This window comes from Sander lucioperca, chromosome 7 (assembly GCF_008315115.2).
Source record: "Sander lucioperca isolate FBNREF2018 chromosome 7, SLUC_FBN_1.2, whole genome shotgun sequence".
Taxonomy (NCBI): domain Eukaryota; kingdom Metazoa; phylum Chordata; class Actinopteri; order Perciformes; family Percidae; genus Sander; species Sander lucioperca.
In genome coordinates, this window is record NC_050179.1 from 35,007,252 (window position 1) to 35,034,901 (window position 27,650).

Here is a 27,650-nt window from a genome sequence, read left to right on the forward strand (position 1 = left end):
ACTTGTAGCCGTTATATTGTTGGCTAGTTTACTTTAGAATAAAACATCAGATTTTATAAACTACATGTGTTTTTGTGTGCTAATGTGTGTCTTAATGTGTAAAGTAACTAGTAACTAAAGCTGTCAGAGTAATGTAGTGGAGTAAATAGTTACTGAGTAGACAATAAAATGTGTACTTCAGCACAGTAGGCCTACTTGAGTTAATGTACTTAGCAACACCACTGAAGAGAGGAAAATATAATTTCTCTTTTTTACAAAATAAAGTTTTGTCATCAAATGGCTTTCCTCTGGACTGATTGCACCACTGGACCTCATGTTGATATGATTATTAATCTGTTATATAACCTGTTGCTTTCGTGGCTGCAAAGCCAAATAGCCTACACCGGATGACTATGAGCAGCTGACCGGGAAACAGTTGATCCCCGCGGGCTAAATTTATCCTCTGTTGACGGTTCAAGTCGGCTGGAAGAAGAAGACGCAGATCGGGCAGTTTATTACCCAGTGTTCACCTCTGCAGCCGAGGAGTTGTGCGAGTAAAGTATCCGGACTCTGTGCTTCTCCTGGATCAGTGGGATAACCGGGCGGTGACATGGCTGCTGAGCCCGCGGGAAAGAGGTTAAAGAGCGGCCTGCCGCTGTGCGCAGGGCACCGGAGCTCCGCGGGCAGCCGGGCCAGACACAACCTGCCGGCCGCCGTGGAGGAAGCTCTGTGCGGGCTGAGCAGCCTGCTGTGGGACGGAGCGTACCGGCTGCAGGCTCTGGTAGGAGACACAAGCTACTGTAGTAACCACAGGGAGGATTTGAACATTTACTAGTTAAGTAATACTGCAGTGGAAGGCTATACATTCTACCTAAAAGCCTACTGTAGGCTACTTGAATGTTTCAATTTTGTGCCACTTTATACTTCATTTCAGAGGTAAATGTACTTTTTACTCAACTATTTTTGTCTGAGTGCTTTAGTTACTTTTCACATGACAGTTTTTCATCCCCTTCCTGTCCAGGGAAAACCACAGACTAATACGATTCCTGAAGTTACTTTATGTGTTCATGTGAAAGTTATCAAAGATAAGTTATAAAAGAAAGAAAGAAAGGAAGGAAGAAAGAAAGAAAGAAAGAAAGAAAGAAAGAAAGAAAGAAAGAAAGAAAGAAAAAAAAAGTGAGATTTGCATGTCTGCAGATCAACATGCTATAACACTGTAGCGGCCCTGCAGGACTAACATGGGAGAGAGTCTCGGGAGTTCATGGGGGGAAGATGTTGCCTCTAGTTCAGCTGATAGGTCAGGTTCAGAAAACAGAAGGGGGGAGAGAAGGGTAGGGAGAGTGGGAGGGAAAACGGAGGGGGGAGAAAGAAAAGCCTGACCAGAGACACCCCAAGCGTTAGTCCAAGTTATAAGCTAACTAGCTAGTGTTGGCTACCAGCCTTTTTGGCTACGTTCAGACTGCAGGCAAAAGTGGCCCAAATCTTTTTGGGGTCAAGTGACCAGGTGAGACTTCTTCAGAAGTAGTATGAACACTCAAATCTTGCCCAGATCGGATTTTTTCAAATCAGATTTAAGACCACTTCCATATGTGGTCCTGAATTAGACCCAGGTCTGATTTTTTTCAAAGTGGCCGCAGTGTGAACAACCGAGGTGGATTTGATGTGACTTTTACGTCAATCTACATCGACATTTGTCACAATTATGCTCCGGCGGGAGTTAGCCCTAGACACAGACAGTAACATTAAAAACTAGACTAGGTCTACACATGGAGAACAGTGATGGAGCAGGTCAATGGAGGGAGAGGGAGGTGTTAGACCTAATTAGTGGATGGGGAGATACTTCAATTCAATCAAAACTAGAAGGATCATACGGTAACCGCTCCGTTTTTGAAAAAGTGGCAAACGGGTTAGGCCAGAATAGCCTATTTGGCTCTCTTTCTCTCCATTCTTCTCCTCCTCAGCACCGGCTCATTAATGTTACGGCTGCCATTACACAAACATTTTGAAATAAAAGCCAAAATGCTGACTTCCTCCATAACCTCCCTAACTTTAGTGCAACAGCGTGCTGCGTCTGATGTCATTGGTATTGGTCTTTTGCACATGTGGGTCAGTTCGAAACCGCAAACAGTTCACACTGGAATCTGATATAGGCCACATTTTAAAAGGTCATGTGAACAGCCAAACAAAAAATAGGATTGGAGCAAAAAAAATCTGAATTAAGCATTAAGTAATGTATGTGAACGTAGCCTTTGTTGTTTTGGGCACTCTTTTAACCCCGTTGTTAGCCTGTATGCTAGGCTAATAAAAACCGGTTCTCCGGTTCATTTTCAGCTACCGTGTCCTCATAGGCTAGGGCCTAATTTTCACTGAGCCCACTTATCAAAATCCTGTTTGTGTCCCTCCACTTTCAAATTAATTTGATATTATTTTATTTATGTCTCGGTGATTGGCCCCTGTTTTAAGCAATAAAGAAAGTAAGACATCTTTTTCTTATACATAGTTTCTGGCAGAATTTATCATTATGGTCAAATCCGACAACAGATTTTGTATCACCATGGTCCCTATAAATGTTTGTAGAAATGCGAGAAATGGGATTCAAGTCAAAAACATTTTTCTGGAGCCGTCAGGACTTCTGTACAGTTGTGATGTCACAACTATACAATATACAGGTAGAAAGTCCTGCTACGGTGCCGTTACAGACATTCCCCGGCTACAATGACTAGGGCTGGGTATCGTTCAAAAATGTTCAATACCGGTACCACACTCTGACTTCTATACCGGTTCCTAAACGATACCAAATTTTATAAAACAAAAAAAAATGACAACATTACACGTTACTGCACAAATCTTTTAAATTATTTTCCAGCTCCTACTACGGGAGCCCGTCTCTGTGTAACGTAGAGTTTTTCCTGCGTGCCTCTACGATGTGTAACGTTAGACAGCCAATCACAAACATTAGATCTTGGTAGAAGCATGCTGCGTGCTGATTGGCTCACTGACGCTGATGAGATTGACTCCTTAGGTATTAAAACGGGATATTGAATGACGAGGCATTTTTCGATACTCGATACTTTAGAGGCAATACAGTCGGTGCTTAAAAAGTATTGAATTGAAGTATTGAATTCGGTACCCAGCCCTAGCAAAGACGGTGCAGGGATTTTTTTGTCTGTCCTGCAGGCCAGTGTGTTTGAGCGAGACGACGTCGCTCTGCCGCGCGTCTCTTCTTTCTTCCACGAGGAGGGGCTGAAGCAGCGGGAGGAGGCCGAGGCCATGCTGGGCTACCTGGCTGAGAGAGGGGGCAACTACTGCAGCAAGGACATCCAGGTAATGACTTCATCTCCAACCAGGCAACATTCGTTATCATTAGGTTTCAGTTGCGGAGGACGTATTCAGATCCTTTACTTAAAGTGCTCATATTATGCTCATCTTCAGGTTCATAATTGTATTTGTATTTTTCAAAAAACAACATGTTTTTGTTGTACTGCACATTGCTGCAGCTCCTCTTTTCACCCTGTGTTCAGGTCTCTGTTTTAGCTACAGAGTGAGACCTCTCACTGCTGGAACATCTTTGTTGGGAGTCGCACATGCTCAGTACCTAGGTAAGGACTACTAGCCAGTCAGAAGCAGAGAAGCAGAGTATGAGGGCGTGCCATGCTAGCAGCTAGGCGAGCATTATAACGTGTGTTACAAATATATATATATATATATATATATATATATATATTAGGGCTGTCAAAATAACGCGTTAATTTCGATTAATTAATCTGAGAAAAAATAACACGTTAAAAAAAATAACACGTTAAAAAAAATAATGCAGATTAATCCATTCCATATTGACCCAGAGCCGTTCTAACCACCATTGGACTGTAAAATGAACGTTAGCCTACCGCTAGCTAGTACCTGGATTAAACACGGTTACAATGCTGACAGCTAACGCTGAACGGTGTAAAGTGTGACTGTGTTTTACTGTAGAGGACTGTGACTCAACAGCGGGATGTAACAATCTGCCGTCGGAAAAACAATACAGACGGTGCGTTCAAAGAAACTGGTAAACTACAGCTTCGTGGTGCATTTGACGTTATTGTAAATGTCCTTGGTGGTTGTTTTTGTCGTTCAACAGCAATTATTAGTGAAATAAGTTATTGTTATTGTTATACATTATTATTAAATCATTTAATTTGGACCATATGGCCTTAGCAATAAACAAGCCGTTCTTTAATGTCACCAGCTGTTGTTTAGTACCCTTTTTTTTTCTTCTCTTCTTTTACTTTCTTAAAAAGTATCGGTTCAGGCACCGTTAATTATGTATGCGATTAATTTCGATTAATTAATCACAGAGTCTGTAATTAATTAGATTAATTTTTTTAATCGATTGACAGCCCTAATATATATATATATATATAATAAAGGAAAGGGGAAAAGCCAAAAAGCATCATATGAGCACTTTAAAAGTACTAGTAGCATGAAAGGGAAAAAAACTGAATTAAAGCCTTTAATACGCTGTTTGGCTCCTAAAAAAAGGGGTTTCAAAGTCACATTTTGTCAGCTAAATTTAACTGTGAAGACCCCTAAACGCGGCCGTAACTTCGTAGGATATCATACGAATTGTTCATGAGAATGCGTTGACGTGTTATGTATCAAACGTGCCTTCAGAATTATGCGGAATGGCCCTTTTTCTTTACTGTGTTCGTTGTATAAGTGGACTTTATGTTTCAGTTAGTTGAGATGGAGCTTATTTTTTATCCTGTAAACAGTGCATCACATGTTTTAAGATGAACATGTTTTGTGGTAAAAGTAACCAGTAACAGATGATCAGATACCTGTGGTGGAGGTAAAAGGTGCAATATTCCCTTCTATAAGTAAGTCAGTCAAGTTAGTAAGTAAGTGTGCAGTATAAGTACTTTCTTTCAGTCAGGGGTCAGAGGCCATGTTCAGGGGCGTTTGTTTCCCAAAGACACTTCACCAGCGTGGGGGTGGGTGTGTTGTTGAACCCTCCTGGGTCCTGAGGGGCTTCTTTCGATGATCCGGTATGAAGACTTGATGTGTGGATCCATTTTGAAACTGAATTTACGATCTGAACTTCATCTGTGAGACAGAGAAGCTTCAGTCTGTAACAGCGTTCTCGTTTTACTCCTCGCGTTCCTCCCGAAACGTCCCATCAGGAGGATTTATTTCTCCGCCTGTGCTGTATCTCATTTTGTCAGAGCAGGTGTCTTCTCTATCTCTCTATCTCTCTCTCTCTCTCTCTCTCTCTCTCTCTCTCTCTCTGTTGCTATTTTTTTTTTTCCAAAATGGAAGAGATCTCATTTTGGAACGAAGCTCTGCATTCGTGCCCAGCGTTAGGGCGCAACAGGACGGGGGGGTGCTGGTGGTTCAGATACCGAGAGGCTGGAGAAGGAGGGCGGTGAAACCCCTGGGGGCCCCCCCCCCCCCCGACTCTAGGTGTATATTTCCCCCTTCTGAGTTCCGGAAAATTGGCGAGATTAATGCTGCGGCAGAGGGAAAAGCGGTGCTGATGGCGTTTCCAGATGGCCGAGCGGCATCGGCTGCAGTGGCGTTGGCGCGTCGCGCTGTGGCCTCCGACCGCTGGCCCCCGGGTTTATGAGTCGTGCAAAATCGTTTCAGGACTGAGGCCCCCGGGCCCAGTCGGCAGCAGTTTGGGACACCTTGTTATCAGTCTCTCAAAGTGGCGTGTTCTTTCAACGACACAACGCCTCTCGTTTTAGTTTCGCTTCACGCTCGGTTTTATTCTATCAAACTAATGTCTGGCCTCGTTTCTCTAGAAGCTAAGGATGTCGATAAGATTAAGTCGGTAGATTTCGAAATTCAGGAGGAAAACTGAGTGAGTGAGCTGTGTGATTTGGGGCGAAGAAAATAAGTTCCTGTGTTCAATAAAACTACAAATGATGATTGGAGGCGACACACGACATCATTCACTGGTCCATTTTGAGATGGAGGGGTATTTTAGTCGCGCTGTCACTGCCCGATGGGAGTCGAGTGCAGATGTGAGTTGCGCATGCTCAGATTTAAACGGTATACGGCATAACTACACCTTTATAAATACTATTTAAACAGTTATACAGTTTGTATTCCCAACTTATAGATATTTTAAACTATTTGTTCTTATATTCTATCCTATTATTATTTCATGTACTGTATATTGTATCCTTTTACTTCATGTATATTCTGTATGTGTGCTGTGTGTCTGATATTTTTGCTGCTGCAACACTGGAATTTCCCATTTTTTTGGGATCAATAAAAATCTATCTATCTATCTATAACGCTATTTATAATAATAATAAAATAATAAACTTTTCTCATTACAAACAACAACAAATCATTTCAAAAACGTTGTAGCTAACTATGATTGTTAACGTTAGCTCAAAACGCCATTCCAGTGACAGCCTTTGTTGTGTTTGATTGCTAACTTGTAGCCAGCAGTGAACCAACTTCGTTACGTAGGTCGATTTTTTTTATTGTGTTGACATTACAGAAGTCTCTCGTTAGCAGGTTCTTGTCGGCTACTTCAGCCTCTAATCTAGAACTGACATCAGGGATCATGCCGTGAAAATGTGACGCCTTACGCTAAATAACAAATTACTGCTATGTAACGTACCTATCTCATTATTCTGTCGCAAAGTGACGCATGCGCAACTCATATCTGCACTCGACTCACATCGGGTTGTGACACGCGCGTTGCCAGCTCTATCTCCACAGCGCTGTGGAGTAAAGTCTGGCTGCACCACAGATGCATTCTGGGATAGTAGAAAAAAAAAAAAAAACTGCTCTGGGTTGTTTCCATTTCTTTAAACCAATCCCAATGGTCTTGGGTGGCGCTAAGCTCTGGACGCAGCGACGGTGGCTCTGCTAAATAGTCTCAGGAAGGAGCTTGTTTAAGAACATTTGCACCCCGCAAAAGAAAACGCCACATACAATATTAAATGAAGTTAACTGTTGACACAATACAGTAAGGTCCCAAAACGTCCCAGTTAGAGAAGAAATGTCGTAAACATATTCTTTGTAAATTTTTGTTAAATTTTGGATGGTGCAACAAGGCAGGCCTGCTTGATTCTTTCTGGGAATGATTGTAAAGATTTACAGAGAATATGTTTAGGGCATTTCCTCTCTAACTGGGAGGTTTTGGGACTGATTGGTGAGGTTGCTGTGGACGAAGTACACACAGAGATACACTGGTAAGAGATAATGAGGTTTAACCATGTATCAGCTAATTTAAATAGCTCATGTTACTGTATTGTGTCAACAGTTAACTTCATGTAATATTGTATGTGGCGTTTTCTTTTGCGGGGTGCAAATGTTCCACCAAAACAAGTTCGTTCCTGAGACTATTTAGCAGAGCCACCGTCGCTGCATCCGGAGCTTAGCGCCGCCCAAGACAATTGGGATTGGTTTAAAGAAAAAACAACCCAGAGCATTTTTTTTCTCCTATCCCAAAATTAGGCGACATGGAGAATATCAGATATCATGATATTCTTGACCAAATACATCGATACCGATATTGCGACCGTATTGTAGGGTTGACAGTTGGTGCTTCCACAAAATATTTTTTTACAATGAGATATTAGATAATCATTAATAATGTGGTAAACAGTTTCAAGTGAAATTATATACTGACTATGTCGACATGCATGCACAAACAGTGTGATGTTAAAACAAATCTGCTAATCTTCAAATGATATTCCCTCAACAGATTTTCTGAGAAAATTGAGTTAGTATTTGCTTGTTATTTACACTGGAAATCCAGAGTTCTCGCGAGAGCACAATTTGAATTAGCTCAGCGAGTCACTCTGGCATTCAGTAATGATGCTCATTAACTATGCCCTTCTAGCCGAGCTGCACCAATCACATCGCTGTATCTGATATAGGCGGGCCAGAGGTCAGCTAAACAGATGACGACAGTTTAATCTACCAGTTAGCTCATCTGGTAGCTAAGAGTTTAATCTACCAGTTAGCTCCTCTGGTAGCTAAGAGTTTAATCTAGCAGTTAGCTCCTCTGGTAGCTAAGAGATTAATCTACCAGTTAGCTCTGCTGGTAGCTAAGAGTTTAATCTACCAGTTAGCTCCTCTGGTAGCTAAGAGTTTAATCTAGCAGTTAGCTCCTCTGGTAGCTAAGAGTTTAATCTAGCAGTTAGCTCTGCTGGTAGCTAAGCGTATGGGGCTCTGGATACGTCACCCAGTGTATTGTTGTGATTGGTCGTAGTGTTATCCAATTGCGTGCAGTGAGATTTTCAAATGCTGCCCCTCGAGTTGGGCCATTTTCATTAATCAATGTCAGACCCTTAATCTTTCAGAGTTGGGTCTGGATTTCCAGACTACTTAGACAAATCACGATATCTCGATATAGGATTTCATCACGATATGATTCCATCAAAAGACGATAAATTATCATATTGAATTATTGCCCAGTCCTATCCAAAATGTATAAGTGGTGTAGCCAGACCTTACTTGTGGCGTTAGGGTGTTGCGGTGCGAGACTTTTGCTCAGAGAACTAATGAAACGTCTTTGGTTTCCAGAAGCCGGGCTGTGAGGCCGTGTGCTCGGTGCTCCCGGCTCTGGAGCTGCTGCTGCTCCAGCTGAAGGAGGAAGCTGGTGCGCTGGTCGAGCTGAGCCAGCTTGCCCGTAACCACGGAGACCCGCACACCGCCAGCGTCGTGAAGAGCCACTTCCTGGCGCCGCGGGTGGACCGCCTCACAGCGCTGGGAGACCTGCTGACCAGCGCCCGGCGGCTGGGCTGCACCAACGACCAGACGGGGGCGGGGGGGTTCGGGGAGTACATCCTGAACCAGCTGCAGGACGAGCTCGCCAGATGATCTGATTCAGTCAGAGGATTCTCCATTATGAGGCTACGTTGACATCGCTACGTTTTGGTTTTTAAGCGGAGTTTTGAGCCAAAAATGATCTCGGTACACGCACTGTTTTTTTTTTAAAGATTATTTTTTGGCCATTTTAGGCCTTTATTTTTATGGGACAGCTAAAGACATGAAAAGGAGAGGGGGGTAAACGCCAGAGCAATTTCCACCAACTGCGGAACGGCTCCGGAACGTCGACGGAGTCATTAGGTTTCCATTAAACTCAATGTGTGGATTTCCACTGACTGCAGAACGTCTGCGTCCCGACTCCGTCCCAGCTCCGGCGATCCGCAGCCCTCCGGAGCAGATACGCAGAGCTTCTATTTTTGCCGGACGCCGAAGAGCTCCACAGCAATTCAGCACACGGCAGATAGTGTGGGACAGGAAGTCGAGCACAGAAACGAAATAAAACATCCGGTTAATTTTCAAAATAAAATACACCGTGCTCACAGCGGATCATATTTCCCTGCACTACACCTTGATAACTTCATAATGGGCGGAGACCGGCCTTAAGTCAAGTTTGTGGTTCTGTAACGGCTGACATCATCGTATGCTTTGGAGGGGAGTGTGCCCATGTTCCCACAGCCCTATGTTCCCACAGCCCTATGTTCCCACAGCCCTATGGTCCCACAGCCCAATGGTCCCACAGCCCAATGGTCCCACAGCCCTATGTTCCCACAGCCCTATGTTCCCACAGCCCTATGTTCCCACAGCCCAATGGTCCCACAGCCCTATGTTCCCACAGCCCTATGTTCCCACAGCCCTATGGTCCCACAGCCCAATGGTCCCACAGCCCAATGGTCCCACAGTCCTATGTTCCCACAGCCCTATGTTCCCACAGCCCTATGTTCCCACAGCCCTATGTTGCCACAGCCCAATGGTCCCACAGCCCTATGTTCCCACATTTGTAAGATTTTTTTTCAAAATCAGGCCCTATGTTCCCACATTTCCTTTATCATAAATTTGTATCAGATTGTATCCCCCTTTCTCCCAATTTTGGTTAGCAATGGACTACAGATGGAATGTAACCCTAACCCTAACATAGGGCCTAATTTAAAAAAAAATTCTTACAAATGTGGGAACATAGGGCTGACGCCCTTTGGGGGACTTGTTGCTACTGCTACTCTGCGTTTTCTGTTTGTGAACTTGTATATAAATGTCTTTTATTTTCAGTATTTAATCATATACAGTATTCTTGTATTTTTGACTCAGACCGAGCTCCACAGTGCCAGAGAAGCCATGACGGGATGTTTTTTTTTTTCATGATTCTCTAAAAGCACAGGTTTGGGTTTTTTGTGATAAAGTTAGAAAAGTTTATAGCATGTGTAGACCACAACTGATTTTTGATACAAGAAAGGGATCTTTGTTCTAAGAGCCCTGTGTGTTATGTCGTCCAGAAAAGTATGAAAGTTCTGCAGAAATACGATTTCATCTTTTGAAAATAAAGTTGCAAAAAACAGTTTGGCTGCAATTTTTTTTTCACCCCGTATCACCCGTATTTGTTTCGAAAAATAATAAAAATATAGGTCAAACTCTGGATTTAAAGGATCATTCTGCATTTCTTGACCCTAGAAATCACAGATAAATGTTCATAACTTTAGACTTTGCCTTCTAGATGGAGCTTTTAGTTTTGTTTAAGCGCCTCTAACAGCAGCTCAGAACATTTACCAACTTGTCTTTAGCTGTTGCCGGGGGTTAGAGTCCCGTATTAAAAGACCTGTTAGTCATATCAGGAGCGACAGTGATAATCCTTCGAGGAGAAGGGTTTGAATATTTCCTCAAACACCGCAGAGTCTCCGGCGTCTAACCATCTGTCACATGTGACTGGCAGAGAGGTTGATGGGTAGTCAGGAGACCAAGCTCAGGGCAGAGAAAGCCCACGTTTAAATCTGGGCCTCATTATACAGAATGGGATTTTAACATAGGGGTGTACGGACTTTTGTTGCCAGCGATTTAGACATTAATGGCTGTGTGTTGAGTTATTTTGAGGGGACAGCACATTTACACTGTTATACAAGCTGTACACTTCATACTTTACATTGTAGCAAAGTGAAATATTTACTGAAATGTGAGGAGTGTACTCACTTTTGTGAGATACTCTATATATATATATATATATATATATATATATATATAAAAAGATATTGCACCAGTACCCTATCATTGCACATCCTATAACCATAATGTTAAGTACCACAAGTCTTATTTAGTAGTATTAGTCACACATACATCACTGCAGCGACTGTTACTGCTAATGGGCGTAAATAAATATAACATTTTGTTTTCTTACACATCAGATTGGCTTTTGCCGCTGAAAATTAAATTTAACAAGACCCAAACTTACTTTTATAAAACTGTTTTCTGGGTTAGGGTTATTAGGGTAACCCTTAGTTAACCCTTTACTCGTGTTAGCTTCCCGTCAGCTATGCAACTTTTGGTTTTTCTGGGTCAAAATTTAGAACTTTTTGGTCGTTTCTTTTGTCACTTCTTTCAACGTTCTGTTAAGAAATGTTTCTTCAAATGCTATAAAATTTAATAAAACACCCAAATTCAATGAAAGTACTGAACTGAACATTTATTTAACTTGTGATGAGCGTTGTAGGGAACCATCCACGTTATTTATTTTTTACAGTTCTGATATAGAAACTTTTTGAAAATGGGTCAGATTTGACCCAAGAACAACAAGAGGATGATGGGTAGTTAGCAGCGCTGGAATGTAACTAAGTACATTTACTCCAGTACTTTACTTAAGTCCAAATGTTGAGGTACTTGTACTTTACTTGTATTTTTCATGCCACTTTCTACTTCTACTGCACTACATTTCAGAGAGAAATATTGTACTTTTTACTCCACTACATTACTCTGTTACAGCTTTAGTTACTAGTTACTTTACACATTAAGATTTCTGCACACAAAACATCTCCATCCATCCATCCATCCATCCATCCATCCATCGTCCACTTATTCGTGGTCAGGTGGCGGGGCAGCAGGTCCAGCAGGGGATCCCAAACTTCTCTTTCCTCGAGCCACATTAACCAGCTCTGACTGGGGGATCCCGAGGCATTCCCTGGCCAGGAGGGGGGAGGGGATATAGTCCCTCCACCTAGTCCTGGTCTTCCCCGAGGCCTCCTCCCAGCTGGACGTGCCTGGAACACCTCCCTAGGGAGGCGCCCAGGGGGCATCCCTACCAGACACCCAAACCATCTCAAGTGGTGTAGTCTACGCGATAGGCAGGTATACGCAGTATACCCACTAAAGAAGGCTCCAGGATTTCCATATACCCACTTAAAAATGCCCAATGACACGCAACAACATACTTTCCATTATTTTTTTGATATATTTTCGTAATATTTTGTGTTTTTCTTCTTCGCATAGGCTAAATAAAAGGTATTTCCACCGTAAATTGGTGCATTAAAGCATATCCAAATGCAACAAAAATGAAGTTGTTGACGCTCAAAACTTCCCTAGGGGAGGACACCCAGACCCCCCACTATGATATGCCCCCCTTCATAGATAGATAGATAGATAGATAGATAGATAGAGTACAGTACACCCACTACAATACATTAGACTACACCACTGCCTCAACTGGCTCCTTTCGACGCAACGGAGGAGCGGCTGTACTCCGAGTTCCTCACGGATGACTGAGCCTCTCACCCGATCTCTGAGGGAGACGCCATCCCCCCCCTCCTGAGGAAACCCATTTCAGCCTAACCCAAAACATGTAGTTTATAAAATCTGATGTTTATTATAAATGAAACTAGCCAACAATATAACGGCCTACAGGTCCAGCTGAGATGATCAGACCACACGTGTCAAACATGCCAAATCCGGCCCCCATATCAATTTAGGTTCACAATAAATGTTGGCCCCGCCTAGGTTTTCTCACTTTTTACTAAGTTTTTGGCGCTTTTTCCGACGTCTTTGGCGTTTCCTTTGACATTTTTGTCGACCAAACTCTGAGACGACTGAATGAGACCAGCAATAATACAGTAAGAGATATTTTGAATTTTTGCGTTGACATAAACGCAATTTAATTTAATCTTTATTTGTCAGGAAACGGTGCATATTAATAAACATTTCTGGAAATATACCAGAATTAGCCAATAGGCTAGTTTACATCTGCAGTCGGTAGCCAGATGTTACAGTAGGCTCCCTAAAAAAACAATGATAGGCATCGTAACATGAGCATGACATTAAATACAGATATAAATACATGTGCACCACATAAAATCACATTAAATTTGTGTCTTTTATACAACAACTAAAATCACATTTCATTGTAGTTTAAAAAAAAGTGTGGCCCTTAGTGAAGTTGAATTTGACCCCTCGTTTGGATCATTTCTAGTTTCTAAAATGGGAGGATTTTTCTGCATCGAGTACTTTTACTTTTAATACTTCAAGTTGATTTTCCTGTTGATACTTACATACTTTGTTATTTATTCATTATTATTATTCATTCTGTGTTACCTCCAACTGTGCAATATGTCATTTCTATTTATCTGTATATCACAACTGTTTATATACTGTCTGTTTATATAAGGGTGTCTATTATTATTTGTTTGTATTATAACTATTATTATTATTATTATTATAACTATACTATTTCTCATACTTTATGTATATTTTCTCTCCTATGGCTACTTAATGTGTATTTGTGTTATTCTGATGGGTGTACATTTTTTTCTTTGGAGCTGCTGTAGCACAGGAATCTCCCCAGTGTGGGATCTTTTACTTAAGTCACATTTTCACTGCAGGACTTGTACTTGTAACAGAGTATTTGTTATGGTGGTATTAGTACTTTTACTGCAGTAAAAGGATCCGAATACTTCCTCCACCGCTGGTTATTTAAGTTTAGGAGACGAAGCTCAGGGCAGAGGACATGTTGGACATGTTTGGCTGCAGAATCTGAGCTCTGCAGCGCCCTCCAGCTGCAGCCTCGCTGCACTGCACGCGTCTCAAAGACTGCTGCAGCTTTTTATTCCAATCAATGATCTGATGTTTGAATGGTTCTGGAGGGAGTCTGCGCACTGATGGCCGCTGGGAAAGAGAAAGAGGAGAGTGGGGAATCGGTCGTCTGAAAATAAATCTAACTTCACCTCTGAGTTCACACTTTCATCAACGTTTTACACACTCTTTAGAAAAGGATGTTGGACTCAGTAAAGACATGAAACATGAGTCCCGTATGAAGTCCTGATTAGTTTTACTTCCCTAAACATGAAATAAAACTGAAATATCAGTAGGCTGTTAGGATTTTAACCCTTGTGTTGTCCTCCCGGGTCAAAATTAACACTCTTTTAGACACAGTTTTTACGTTTAAGTTGCTTTTTCCCCACGTAATGCTTGTTTTTATTTACGTTTTTGTTGCTTATTTCAACGTTTTTGGCACTTGTTTCCATTAACACCAGTATATTCACCACTAGATCTATTTATTTTCACTAGTTTTACACTTATTTTTTTGGAATTCATGGTCAATAAACCTCATTTATATGAAATTTTTGTGTAAAAACAGGCAGAAATGATGAATGATTTGGACTAATGATTAAGATCAGAGGAGTGAAGGTAATGGATCATCACAGATCTGTCAAAGTTTAGTCAGGATAAAGCTATAAAATTGAATACAACAACCAAAATTCTATGAAAATAGAGAACGCTGTTGACTTTTTTTACATGCTTTTAATGCTTTTGGTCATTTGTTAATATCTTCTTAAATTCACCTCTTAAGGGCATTGGCAGAAATATCAGCGGTCCCCCCAGAAAAGTTGTTTAGCCCAGTGGCAAGTGTCTGTCATTAGTCATTTTTTATGCTTTTTCATGCTGAATTACTTATTTCGAAAAAGTTATGAGCACAGCTTTGGTAAACACTTGATTTAAAGTGATGCTTTTGCACGATTCTTTGTGGAGAACACACACACACACACACACACACACACACACACACCCCAGTAGTTTGTGTGATACCAAATAATGGATGGAATTGATGAAATTGAGAATTTAAAAAAGCTCTGAGACAGACTCCAGAGGGCTCTGCATTAAGTCAGGGCTAAAAGCTAACTGGAGACCGAGCCGCCCTACCATAACTAGTTAAAAAAAAAAAAAAAACTCTTAAAAATACATTCAAACGTTATAGACTGGGGGGAGACCCTGGATATTACCCATGAACCCAGGCAGCTTTCTGTGCAGGGAGGCCCAGATCTGTCCCAGAGCAACGTGTGAAGACATCATTCAGCCCTAAAGCTGCAAAAGTGGATTTTTTTTACCTTTAGAATTTTTCTCTTATGTGGAAAGTCTTTTAAAATTACAAATAACAACAAAAATACAGTATTAACAAGGTCACAAGTAATGCTGTAGTGTGTACAGGGGAACATACTCCTGCTGGTACACTGGTTACTTACTTCTCTGTATACGGTGTATGACGTCAGCCGAAATCCCCATAATGCATTGGAAACTACAGTAAGGTTAAGGTAAGTAACTGTAGATATAACTAGATCTAAAACTAACTGCATCTTTTGAATTATAGCCCAGTTGCTTTGCACACATTTGATTTCTTCTCTCCTCAGTGACAGTAAACTGAATATTTTTGAGTTGGGGACAAAACGAGACATCTGAGGATGTCCTCTTGGGCTTTTTGGGAAACACTGATCGACATTTTTACCATTTTCTGACATTTTAGAGACCAAACAACTCATCCATTCATCCAGAAAATAGTCCACAGATTAATAAACGATGAAAAGAATCATGAGTTTGCAGCCCTAAATCAGTGGGCCCAAACATTACATCAGGGGTTTGTCAATTCATTTTGAACTTAAAAAGAAAAAAAAAAATTACATTTTCCAAAATCGGTTCCATCACTCCATGTTGCAAGAAAAGCCAATTTTATTTTAAAAATAAATAAATAAATAAATATATATATTCATTCACAACTAACATAAACAGGAAAATGCAATAACATTTCCAAGTTTGGGATTATCTATCCATCCATCTATCCATCTATCTATCCATCCATCCATCCATCCATAAGATAAGATAAACTTTATTAATCCCACACTGGGGAAATTCCTGTGCTACAGCAAATATACATAAAGTAGCCTATAAGAAACAGAAAAAAATAGAATTAGTTATAATACTACTACTACTACTACTACTACTACTACTACTACTACTAATAATAATAATAATAATAATAATAATAATAATAATAGTAATAAAACCAAAATATCCATCTATCCATCTCTCTCAATGTATATCCCCCCCCCCCCCCGCTGTATGCAGCAGCACTTCCCCCCCCGCTGCTCCCTCTCTGTTCGGGGTAATTGTACCCTAATCACCGTGAAGTTGTAAACCCCTCCCGCAGCCAGCTGATTGGTCAGACCCCAGAGGCCCTCGCGGCGCTGACCCCGCCCCCCTGTGCTGCCCCAGGTATAAAGAAACCCCTAGGTCAACAGCTGAGAGGACAGACACAGTGAGACAGGACTCTACATTCCCCCAGAAAACAGTCTCTCTCCATCTCCATCTCCATCATTTCTCCTTTTCCCTGAAAAGTTTGTTGGTTGTTTCCTCTCTGCCCCGTCCCTCTGGGATTGTTTGGTGTTCTGGTATCCTGAGCCATGGAGCTGTCGGATATCTCTTTCCCCATCCCCGCCGCGGATGACTTCTACGACGACCCGTGCTTCAACACGAGCGACATGCGCTTCTTCGAGGACCTGGACCCGCGGCTGGTCCACGCGGGGCTCCTGAAGCCGGACGACTCCTCCTCCCCCTGCTGCTCCCCGTCGCCCTCCCCTTCCTCCTCCCCCACCTCCTCCGCCTCCTCCCCGGAGGAGCACGTCCGCGCGCCCAGCGGCCACCACCAGGCGGGCCGCTGCCTGCTCTGGGCCTGCAAGGCCTGCAAGCGGAAGACCACCAACGCGGACCGGCGGAAGGCGGCCACGATGCGCGAGCGCCGCCGGCTCGGCAAGGTCAACGACGCCTTCGAGACGCTGAAGCGCTGCACGTCGGCGAACCCGAACCAGCGGCTGCCCAAGGTGGAGATCCTGCGCAACGCCATCAGCTACATCGAGTCGCTGCAGGCGCTGCTGCGCGGCGGACAAGACGACGGCTTCTACCCGCCGCTGGAGCACTACAGCGGGGACTCGGACGCCTCCAGCCCGCGCTCCAACTGCTCCGACGGCATGGTGAGGTTTTTATTTATTATTATTATTATTATTATTATTATTATTATTATTTTTAAAGACTGACAGGTCTGAAAGCTAAGTTGTACTTTTTTTTTGGGACTGACAGGTCTGAGCGCTTTTTAAAACGTGTCCAGAAGTTTCTCCAGTGCGTCTTTACGCACAGACAAGTTGCAAGTTTTACTTTGGATTGTTTAGATAATAGTTTTTTTGTTTTAGGGACTGACTAGAGACAGAGAGAAAGAAAAGGGGGACCTGAGTGTGTCTGAGCGCTTTTTAAAACGTGTCCAGAAGTTTCTCCAGTGCGTATTTACGCGCGGACAAGTGTCCGGTTTTACTTTAGATTGTAGTTTTACTCACTAAGCATGGGGATTTTTTTTTTTTTTAGTGACTGTGTTAAAGACCTGAGTCCGTAAATCAGTTTTACTTTGGATTTGTTTAGATTGTAGTTGTAGCCTACTCAGCGTGGTGAGTGTTTCAGGGACTGACAGTTGTCAGAGACAAGGGGAGATGAGTGCGTCTGAGCGCTTTCTAAAATGTGTCCAGAAGTTTCTCCGGTGCGTCTTTACGCGCAGACAAGTTGCAGGTTTTACCTTAGATTTGTTTAGATTGTAGTTTTGCTCGGCAGAGTGCTAAATACGAAGAGAGAGTGTCTCCAGTGCGTCTTTACGCCGACGTTTACTTTAGATTGTAGTTTTACTCAGGATGGTGTGTCTGTGTGTGTGTGTGTGTGTGTGTGTGTGTGTGTGTGTGTGTGTGTGTGTGTGTGTGTAAACCGGAGAGATGAGTGTGTCTGAGCTCTTTTGAAACGTGTCCAGTAAAAGTTTCTCCAGTGCGTCTTTACGCGCGACACGTTTTTTTTTTTTTTTTTTTTTTTACAAGTTTTTCTCGTTGTTATCTTGGAATTATTCTTTAAATTGAAATTTCCACGCGTCATTCTATCCCATGAAACGCGACTTTACATATAACGCGAAGGAGGAGAAGAAGATTGGCTTCAAATGGATTCTTTTCTCTTTTTTATTTTGGGCGAACAGTTTCGATGAGATTTACTTCACATTCGTTTAGATTGTAGTTTTACTCGTCGTTATCTCGGATTTATTCTTTAAAGTTCCATTGTAAACATTTGCATTTTAACAACTTCCACGCGTCATTTCAGCCCATGAAACTCGACTTTTTAGATGAGATTAGATTAGATTAAATTCAACTGTATTGTCATTGTGCAGAGTACAAGTACAAAGACAACGAAATGCAGTTTGCGTCCAACCAGAAGTGCAAAAAGAGCAGAAAAGTGCAATGTGATATACAAAGTATAGACAGATGGTGCATAGGCAGGACAAGACATATAGTGCAGTGTTATAAGAGCAGAATAAATATGGCTATGTGATATATGAACAATGTATGAACAACATGTACATATGTGTGCAATGTAGCAGCATAGCATTATACGATTAGTAAGAATAATATAGATATATGCAGTGTAGTAACAGAATATATAATGAGAAAAACAGAATAAATATGGATATACTGAATTAACCATATAGACAGATATATAGACTTTACATATTAAGTTAAAAAAGGAGAATATTTGGTTCTAATTGGTTCTTTTCTCCTTTTTTGGCGATGTATATAATATATAATCTTTGTGGTTTCTCCAGTGCGTCTTTACGCAGAGACAAGTTGCATTTTTTTTTGACTTTGGATTTCAATTCGGTTTCTTTGAGAAGGAGACAGGACAAATTATTAAAAACACAGATATAAAATGGGATTAAAAAACGCCAGAATTAGCCAAAAACACTGTTCCTCATCTGCAGTCTCCTGGCCTCGATTTTTAATTTATTTTTAATTTTTATAAATACAAATAATAATAATAAAAAAAAAAACAGACAACACAAGCATAGCAGAAGATTTCGATTATTGCTCGTTATTATCCCGGATTATTATTATTATTTTTTTTAAATTGCTTCCTAAACCGTTCAGATTGTAACATCCATGAAACTCGACTTTACATATTAACCTGTTCAAATCCACCTCTTTTCTCTTGATTTTCGTCTATTTCCTTTTCCCAAAGGGGAAAAGCCTCTAACAGAAGAACCGCGAGGCCAAAATGCATGGACGAGGACTTTTCTAGTTTCTGAAAATACAAACAACATAAACTACAGCAGTTCAAACACAGTTCAAAAATAATTATTTTGGTCCCCGTCTAAAAAGTTGAAAGACTTGGATCAAATGGATTCTTTTTTGTGTGCTTTTATTTTGGAGGTTTTTGGAGTCGAGTTTTCACCGCGCGGCCTTCAGTCTGCCTGTAAAGACACAAGATGACTGGCTTTTACTTTAGGAATTTAGGAAGTTTTTCCTCAGTGAAGAGATCATCTGTCCACGCGAGATTATTATTATTATTTTTTGCAGCATCTTAGTTTTTATAGAAACTAAATGTTTGTAGTTTTTTTTAATTGGTTTTTCATTTTTTTTTCTGCAGTTCTGGGGGTAACAAAGTAAAATCATAAACACTTTAGGGTCCCCCCCCCCCTTTACGAATAAAGTGTGAGTGTTTCCTCAGTGAAGCCTCGTCTGTCCACGCGAGATTTTCTTAGTTTTTATGGAAACTAAATGTTGGTAGTCCGTTGCATCTCATTACTAATAAACACTGGGTCTGGTTTCCATGTTCATGTTTTTTTTGGGGTGGTGCTGGGGAGCTCACCTGGTAGGCACAACACGCCCGTATGCAGAGGCTCAGTCCTCGCCGCAGCGGCCGCGGATTGGGTTCCGACCCGCGGCCCTTTGCTGCATGTCAATCAATGTTTTGGGTGCTTATTTTTTGACGTTTTTGACGCTTTTTTGTTGCGGTTTTGACCATTTTTTAATCGTTTTTTTTGTTGTTGTTGCATTTTTTAACGTTTAGTCGTGTTTTTTTAATTTTTTTTAATTTATTATTATTATTATTATTATTATTATTATTATTATATATATATATTTTTTTTTTACATTTTCAGCACTTTGTCAACGTCCCATATTTTCTGATGTAAAAAAAACTTTGACAACGGGTCAAATTTGACCCGAGGACAACAGGAGGGTTACATATAATAAAACTCATATTTATTATTTATGAAGTATTCCTGTAGGAAACGATCAGTACTGTGGATTTATTTGAAAGCGCGCACACACACACACGCACACACGCACACACACACACACACACACACACACACACACACACACACACACACACACACACACACACACACACACACACACGTTGATTGATTGATTTGGATGACTAAACTTACTTAATGTTAAACTAATGGAGAAGTTTTAAGATGTAATCAATGAAGAAAAGTCCAGAAAAATAAGTATAAAGTGTGTGTGTGTGTGTGTGTGTGTGTGTGTGTGTGTGTGACTCAATGTATTTTGTAGTATTCCTGGAGGAAACGATCAGTACTGTGGATGGATTTTAAATATGAATCTGGCTTCCTTTTCTAAATTTTATCTAACTTTTTTCTTTTTTTTTTTTCTAACCTTTTGGTGTTTTTACATCTTCAGCTGACTGCTGCCACATTTAGACTCAGAGTTTTTCCTCTAAAAGTGATGACAGATCTTTCTGTGACTTATTTTAATACAAAACATTCTCTCTCCCATCACGTCTAACACGGACCCGTGGTCGGGTGCCTTTGGCGTTGTTAGTGATGCTTAAAGTCTCCTTTAGCGTCAGATCTAAACGCGCGGGGTCGGGACTCTTGGCGTCACGTTTGACGCAGGTTGAGGAAAAAGATGGTGGGTGGGCTTATAAAAGGTACGTGACACACCGGACAAGAGAGGGACAGTTGGGTTTAGGAAACGTGACACGACGGGACATGAACCCCTGTCTCCTGGGTGACAGTCCTGTGTTGTTTGACCCCCCCCACCCCACCCCGACCAACCTCTTTCATACTACCCTCTACTGTTGTCGCTCTTAATACTATACCATCTTCCAGCCCTGCGTAACTGCAGCTCTGCCCGGTGCGTTCTACACACACTCTGGCCAAGCGTCTGTATTTTACGAGTTCTGAGTTGTTTCATAAGTAATGCAGACATGTTTCTGAAACTAATATATTTATTAATGTCTCTCTCTCTCTCTCTCTCTCTCTGCAGACGGATTTCTCCGGCCCGACCTGCCACTCAAACAGAAGAGGAAGTTACGATAGCTCTTATTTCTCAGAAACTCCAAACGGTGAGAAACCCAAGAGGACTTTAAGATTAGGACACGGCATGATAATCAACATTTCTGTAGATGTGCCAGTGTTAACAAAATGGCTGACAGACAGACAGACAGACAGACAGACAGACAGACACAGACAGACAGTTACAGGTACATACACACTCACATACAGAAAATACAAGAAATATACTAATAATATTAATATTACTAATTTTCAACTGTAGTCCTAGTTACTTATATCATGCATGTATTTATGATTATGTATCTAAAGCATGACATTAATAATATTTGGGCATCACTATACAGAAAGCTGAGTTTGTTCCAAACATTAGATATGAAACACACGGGGTCAGTTATATGCAAATACTCTTAAAAAGGTTAATTGTAAGGAGAAATGTAAAAGTTAAAAAAAATGCTCTTAGACCTCAGAAGGTCAATCAATAAATCTTTGCAGCTCTGAAGTACCAGACTATAATAGGCATGGGCAATATATCGATATTATGTCGACAGATCGATATATGAGGCTAGATATCGTCGTAGATTTTGGATATCGTGATATGACATACGTGTTGTCTTTTCATGGTTTGACAGGCTGCATTACAGTAGAGTGATGTAATCACTGAATTCTGAATTTACCAGACTGTTCTAGCTGTTCTGTTATTTGCCTTTACACACTTAGTCATTGTATCCACATTATCGATGAATAATTATCTAAAATCTCATTGTGTGCATTTTTTGTGAAAGCACCAAAAGTCAACCCTACAATATTCGCACTACTATCGTCATCGATGAATTTGGTCAAAAATATCATGATATTTGATCTTCTTCATATCGCCCAGCTCTATACTATAATAACCACAGCTTGAAGGAGAGAGTTATTAACGGTGATGTTTTTGTGTTCTGCAGGCGGTCTGAAGAGTAACCGCAGCTCGGTGGTCTCCAGTCTGGACTGTCTGTCCAGCATCGTGGAGCGGATCTCCACCGACGCCAGCAGCCTGCTGCCGGCCGCAGACGGCCCCGGGACTTCGCCGTCCGACCCAGCCGGCGAGGCGGCAGTGGCAGCAGCGGCCCCGGGGCCCGTCCGGGTCCCCTCCCCGACCGCCAGCCACAACCCCAACCTCATCTACCAAGTCCTATAGACCCTCACAGCCTAACCGTCCACTCACACCACCGGGAAAATAACACTTTCACTCACTTTCATTTGTAAAAGATTTCGGGCTGAACTGAGTCCTCACAACCTGTTTACAGCAGCGGTTAAAGGTGCTCTAAGCGATGTCACGTGTTTTTTAGGCTACACCATTTTTTGTCACATACAGCAAACATCTCCTCACTATCTGCTAGCTGCCTGTCCCCTGAACACACTGTAAAAAACATCTCCTCACTATCTGCTAGCTGCCTGTCCCCTGAACACACTGTAAAAAACACGGTCTCTGTAGACAGCCCAGGCTCCACAAACTGCAACAAAAACAATTTTCCAGCCAATAACTGACAAGAAAGATTTGGGGGTGGGGGTTGGGGGGGTTAGTGCGCGGAAGGGAGGGGTGAGGGGACGGGATGAGGAGGAGGGAGGGGCGAGCTAGCCTCCGTTTTGTTTGACAGTACTTCAAACGTCAACAAGAAGTGACGTCACCCAACATCACTTAGAGCACCTTTTAATTTTATCATTTAAAAAAGCAAAAGAACTCTGGTTTTATTTCCCTTTTTAAGATGAAAAGTATGGAAGCTCAATCCTGCCGAGAAGATGACAATAATAATTCAAAAAACAAAAACAGTAATTGAATTTGAAAGATCATTCGTAACTTTTTTGGTTCTTTTAGCAACACGTTCTCGTGAACGGGTTCGTATGATATCCCACGAAAACTTAAGCACAACAACTCGTATGATATCCTACGAAATTCTGACCGCCGGCCGGTCACGTGACAGTTAAGTTTAGCCGGGGAAAAGGGACTGTGAGTTGGGTACAGAGCACCGTAAGGGGACGGGTGTTTCAAAGGCCATAGCAGTTAAGTTTAGACACCAAAATGACTAGTTAAGATTAGAAAAAAGATTGTGTTTTGGGTTAAAACAGCCGTCCCCTTAAGTAGAAACTCCCGGAACACAAACACCCGTTTCCTGAGTCAAAGTCTTGTGGTTTCTCCTTAACTTCTTCTGGGACATGAACTCCGATCCCCGGCCTAAAAAAACCCTGTTTTACGGCCCAAACATCCGCCCCCGTAACTGCGATAAAAAGATCTGAAAATGAGCCTCGAGGTTACCTAACAACAAAAAGCTTATTTCCTAAAATCTTAATTCAACAGCTTTAAAATCAGAAAACATAAACGTGTCAGTGACAATTAATAATCACTCTGAATAATAGTTACAAGATAAGGTCAGAGCTACTAATTTGTTATGTCATGAATGAAATTTGGACTCTTATTTTTGAAAATGTTTAGAATACATTTTTTATTCGATGTTTGACGCTCCTTTTGAAGTTTTAAAGAACGTTTATACCGCTATTTTTCACAGTTTTGTAGATTTTTTTTCCGACATTTGACGCTCTGTGATTTTTTACTCTTTTTAACTGGAAAATGTATTTAAAAAAAAATAAAAAGAAAGGAAGCTTTTTCAAATCAAAATAGATTTTATCATTTCAAAGATTGTCCAAATGTTTGATTTATGCATTTTCCTGGCAGGAAACATCTTCCATACTTGAGCATATTTGACCTCGCAAATTCCTCGTTCATGCTGTTTAAAATAAGTACATTTTAGATTTAGATAAAAAAAAACACTTGAATGCTGGGAAATGTAGTTTAACTGACGAACACAAATCAGTTCAGTTCTTGCTGTTATTTTTTTTATTTTGTTTTGAGTTATGAAAGAATATTTTTAAGGCTCAGCGGGAGTCGTTCAGATGGATTTTTCTTCCTATCTGTCCAAAAGTCTATTTTTTGATGAAGGACAGAGGCCAAAACCCCCCCAAAAAATCCATTTACATTCCTCCACTTTCGTCCATCCAAAGTCGTAAAAAAAGAAATAAGCCCCAGCTGTTTTTAAATTCCCTCAGGTAGAAACCCCCTACCAAAAACATAACGATAACCCTGTGATATTTTTAGAAACATGTCATACAAAATAACGCAGATGTTCTGTAGATAAACTGCAGGTAATACAGAAATAATTGTTGTTTTTTTAAAGACCTTCCTTCCTGTCAAAGTCAAAAACAATTTGTCTCTTTCATTCACTGCAGCGGAGGACCACTTTTCTGTTTCTGTACATATCGTGTAAATAAGAGCTGATTTGTTCCAACTGAAAGTATTAATTATGTATTTAATGTTTCCGGCCGTATGTGCTTTTTTTTTTGTTTGTTGTGAAAATGTTAAACTTTATATTTATACGTCTGAAAACTGAGTGACTGTCAAATGACTCAATAAATGAAACTGCTTATTTATACAAAACTAAACAAAAAGATACGACTCTGCTTCTTAATTTCTTCACAGTGTCTTATTTTAGGAGGAACTTTTTTGCTATTTAAGATATTATCATTACTATTTATTATATTTTTATTTTAAGATAATTTTTTGGGGGCTTTTTCCCCTTATTACAAGTGACAGTGGATAGACGTGAAAGGGGAGAGAGGTGGGGGACGACACACAGCAAAGGGCCGCAGGTCGGATTCGAACCCGCGCCGCTGCAAAGGACTCAGCCCACATGGGGCGCACGCTCTTACTGGCTGAGCTCGAGGCCGCCCCATATTTTTATTTTTTTATTCAGGGTAATGACAGAACATTTTTGTGGGTAAAGCTTCAAAGAAAATGTTGCACCAAAACAACCAGCAGGACATTTAAATATGACGTTTATGTTGAACGTGAAATATTTACTAACTGATATTATTATTAACTATGGCTATGAATGTTTTCTCTTCATAATTTTTGGGCTTTTTTATTTCTGAAGTTTTTTTTAAGCTATTTTGGCGTTTTGTCCCTTCAACGTTTTGGTCATTTTCGAGGTTTTTCCACAGTTATCTTCCTCCTGAAGCTGCACAGACACATGCTGCGTTCTAGTATTCTCAACGAACCGACTCAGCCCTCGGACATCACTTCCGCACTTCAAGCGTTCTGGTATGTTTGAGAAAAACATGGACGATAACTATCAGGTTGAAGTAAATTAAGTGCAAGCGAATCCTACAAGCTTCTAGCATTTTATGGTTATGACTATTACCCCCACCTTATCAAAACGCAGCCATTTGAACTTCTAAAATGTTCACTTTACTGTAAGCAACGCTAGCCACGTTTAGCAACACCCGTTTTGAGTCTTCATTCAATATTGCACTCACAACAAGACCGATTCCCATACCCACAGGCGATACGGACGCAGTAATGTATTGAAGTAATACGAGTGATTGAAATCGTCATTTAAACAACCAAAGCGGTCCAAAAACAATGACAACAATTCATACTTATAAGTCACACAGGGCGTAGCCATCTTGGATTCCGTATCGGAAATTCTTGCTCGGTGTCCTCTGAGTTCGACCGAGCGGGAAAGTTCGCCGTCCGAGTAAAGGGGGCGTGTTGGTGCGTGGCGCTAGGCAACGTCACGTATTTCTCGTCGGAACTCCAACACTGATAGACAGTCCTTCCAGAAAAATGCTGAGTTTTTTTGTGATTGTTGCGGGCAAAAATCCTTGATTATGCGGCACGTTTTCTTAAAAAATGCGATGGAATATGCAGGATATTTATGCAATTTTATGTTATGAAATTGCGGGAAAAAACTTGCAAAAACTGCGGTTTCATCACGGCTTCATCGCGGGGTTTGCAGCTTTTCGATGATGTTCACGTCGCGTAATTACGTCACTTCATAATGTTCCCATGGCAACAGGGGGAAATGGCTGCTCTTGTGTGAAGTAAACGCAACATTTTTCAACTTTCGGCTAAGATATATGTGACTTTTTTGCAACGAAAATGCGGGGATTATTAAATCATGCAAGCCCCGCATATTTTGCGCGGAAATCTGCAATTTATGCGGCGAAAGTGCGGCGTATTTGAAAAAATGCGCCCCCCCCCCCCCCGCATAAATATGCAGACTTTTGCTGATTATGCGTTGAATTATGCGATCACATAATCGCGTTTTTTTTGGAGGGACTGGATAGATAACAGAACGCAGCATCAGTCCTGGGAGTCTGCAAAGTTTGGAAGCAAATAAGAGACGTGAGTGTTTTTATTTTTCGTTTCTTTTGCAGTTTTTTTGTCGCATTTTTTGGCATTTTTTTGCTGATGTTTTGTCCCTTTATTTAACTTTTTTTTGGCATCTTTTGACGTTTTCGCAGCTTTGACTTTTTTTTCTGACGTTTTCTGTCATTTTCACCGAGGTTTTTCCCCAGGTCTCTTCCTCCTGAAACTGCACAGACTCAGTCCTGGGAGTCCTGGGGACATTTTTTGTGTTTTTTCGTCAGTTCCCCCCTCCCACTGTTTTAGCATTTTTTTTTTTTGTTTTGTAGTTGGTCGCCATTTTTAGCGTTTTACCAAATATTTTTGTGCCGTTTTTTTCCTGACATTTTTGTTGCTTTTCTTTAAAACACAAATATTGATCTTAACTTGCTTCTTTGCAACTATATTTCTGAATATAGTCTTTATTTTCATAACAACTCTGCTTTTTAATATACATTTATTTGTGTCATGTCTCGTCCCTGTGTCAAGTTTCTGTGTTTAGTTTGTTTCATGTTTTCTGTTAGTTTTACATTTCCTGTTTTATTTTGTAGTCTCTCTGTTCCCTCCATGTGTTGTCTGGTTTTACTTCCTGTCTTATATTTTTCCTGCCTGTGTGATTACCTGTCCCCACCCTTATGTGTTTCACCCGTGTCTCATTGTCTCCCCTGTCTTGTTCAGTCTTCCCCTAACCCCAGTGCGAGATTGTCTGTTTTCCATGTGTGCAGCCTTCAAGCCTTTTTACTTGTGTTCCTGTTTTCCTGTAGTTTCCTTGTAAGTTTTGACCCGTTGCCTGTTTTTACTCTGCCTTAAGGTGTGGACACACAGAGCCAACGGCCAAACGTCGGCAGAAGAGGCACTTGGACTGATCAGTCTCCCCAAATTGGTCAAAAAAGTGCCTATGAACACACCATAGCGACAAGACGTAATATGTCTCCATAACAGCAGGTGGCGCTAATCTGTATTGTCGCCCAAAACTGAAAACCGGAAGCTGATTGGACGAAAGCGCCACGTGGGTCTGGTTTCTCCGGAAATTAAAAGACAGACTGTCATGGCGACTCGTTCAGAATACGATCTCATATTGTACTAAAATAGTTCACCGAAACGTGTTTCTGAAAACATTTTAAGAGAGAAATAGGCCGTGCAGTTGCTGAATCTGTCTTCATTTCAGATGGACAAAGGTCAGTTTGAAAGATTTTCGTCTTTTGAGAGACTCTAGTCACGCTTATCCCGCTCCCCATTTCCTGGTTAGCTCTCCACTAA

At 41.2% G+C, this 27,650-nt stretch overlaps 2 protein-coding genes across 3 annotated transcripts; both read left to right on the plus strand.

Moving 5' to 3' along the window:
• The first annotated feature begins 364 nt into the window (after positions 1-364).
• On the plus strand, positions 365-8,893 carry zgc:172145 (uncharacterized protein LOC559095 homolog). 2 transcript variants are annotated; one of them, XM_031279890.2, is made up of 3 exons: positions 365-760; positions 3,217-3,303; positions 8,512-8,893. In XM_031279890.2, exons 1-3 carry the CDS (start codon positions 590-592, stop codon positions 8,806-8,808), a joined length of 555 nt encoding a protein of 184 aa, XP_031135750.1. In that variant the 5' UTR covers positions 365-589; the 3' UTR covers positions 8,809-8,893. The 2 variants fall into 2 exon arrangements, with proteins under 2 accessions (XP_031135750.1, XP_031135749.1); XM_031279889.2 differs by having other exon boundaries at positions 369-760; positions 3,157-3,303.
• A 7,411-nt stretch (positions 8,894-16,304) lies between these two features.
• Positions 16,305-22,389, plus strand: myod1 (myogenic differentiation 1). Its single transcript, XM_031279879.1, has 3 exons — positions 16,305-17,021; positions 21,144-21,222; positions 22,117-22,389. The coding sequence occupies exons 1-3, from the start codon at positions 16,455-16,457 to the stop codon at positions 22,347-22,349; spliced, it is 879 nt and encodes a 292-aa protein (XP_031135739.1). The 5' UTR covers positions 16,305-16,454; the 3' UTR covers positions 22,350-22,389.
• Positions 22,390-27,650: the final 5,261 nt, after the last annotated feature.

What these genes read in the sequence shown, in the direction of transcription:
- zgc:172145 (XM_031279889.2), top strand. Translation starts at nt 590, where the DNA reads ATGGCTGCTGAGCCCGCGGGAAAGAGGTTAAAGAGCGGCCTGCCGCTG. An exon ending in CGTACCGGCTGCAGGCTCTG is followed by an intron (nt 761 to 3,156) that starts GTAGGAGACACA and finishes TCTGTCCTGCAG; the next exon opens with GCCAGTGTGTTTGAGCGAGA. An exon ending in ACTGCAGCAAGGACATCCAG is followed by an intron (nt 3,304 to 8,511) that starts GTAATGACTTCA and finishes TTTGGTTTCCAG; the next exon opens with AAGCCGGGCTGTGAGGCCGT.
- myod1 (XM_031279879.1), top strand. Translation starts at nt 16,455, where the DNA reads ATGGAGCTGTCGGATATCTCTTTCCCCATCCCCGCCGCGGATGACTTC. An exon ending in CCAACTGCTCCGACGGCATG is followed by an intron (nt 17,022 to 21,143) that starts GTGAGGTTTTTA and finishes CTCTCTCTGCAG; the next exon opens with ACGGATTTCTCCGGCCCGAC. An exon ending in TTTCTCAGAAACTCCAAACG is followed by an intron (nt 21,223 to 22,116) that starts GTGAGAAACCCA and finishes TGTGTTCTGCAG; the next exon opens with GCGGTCTGAAGAGTAACCGC.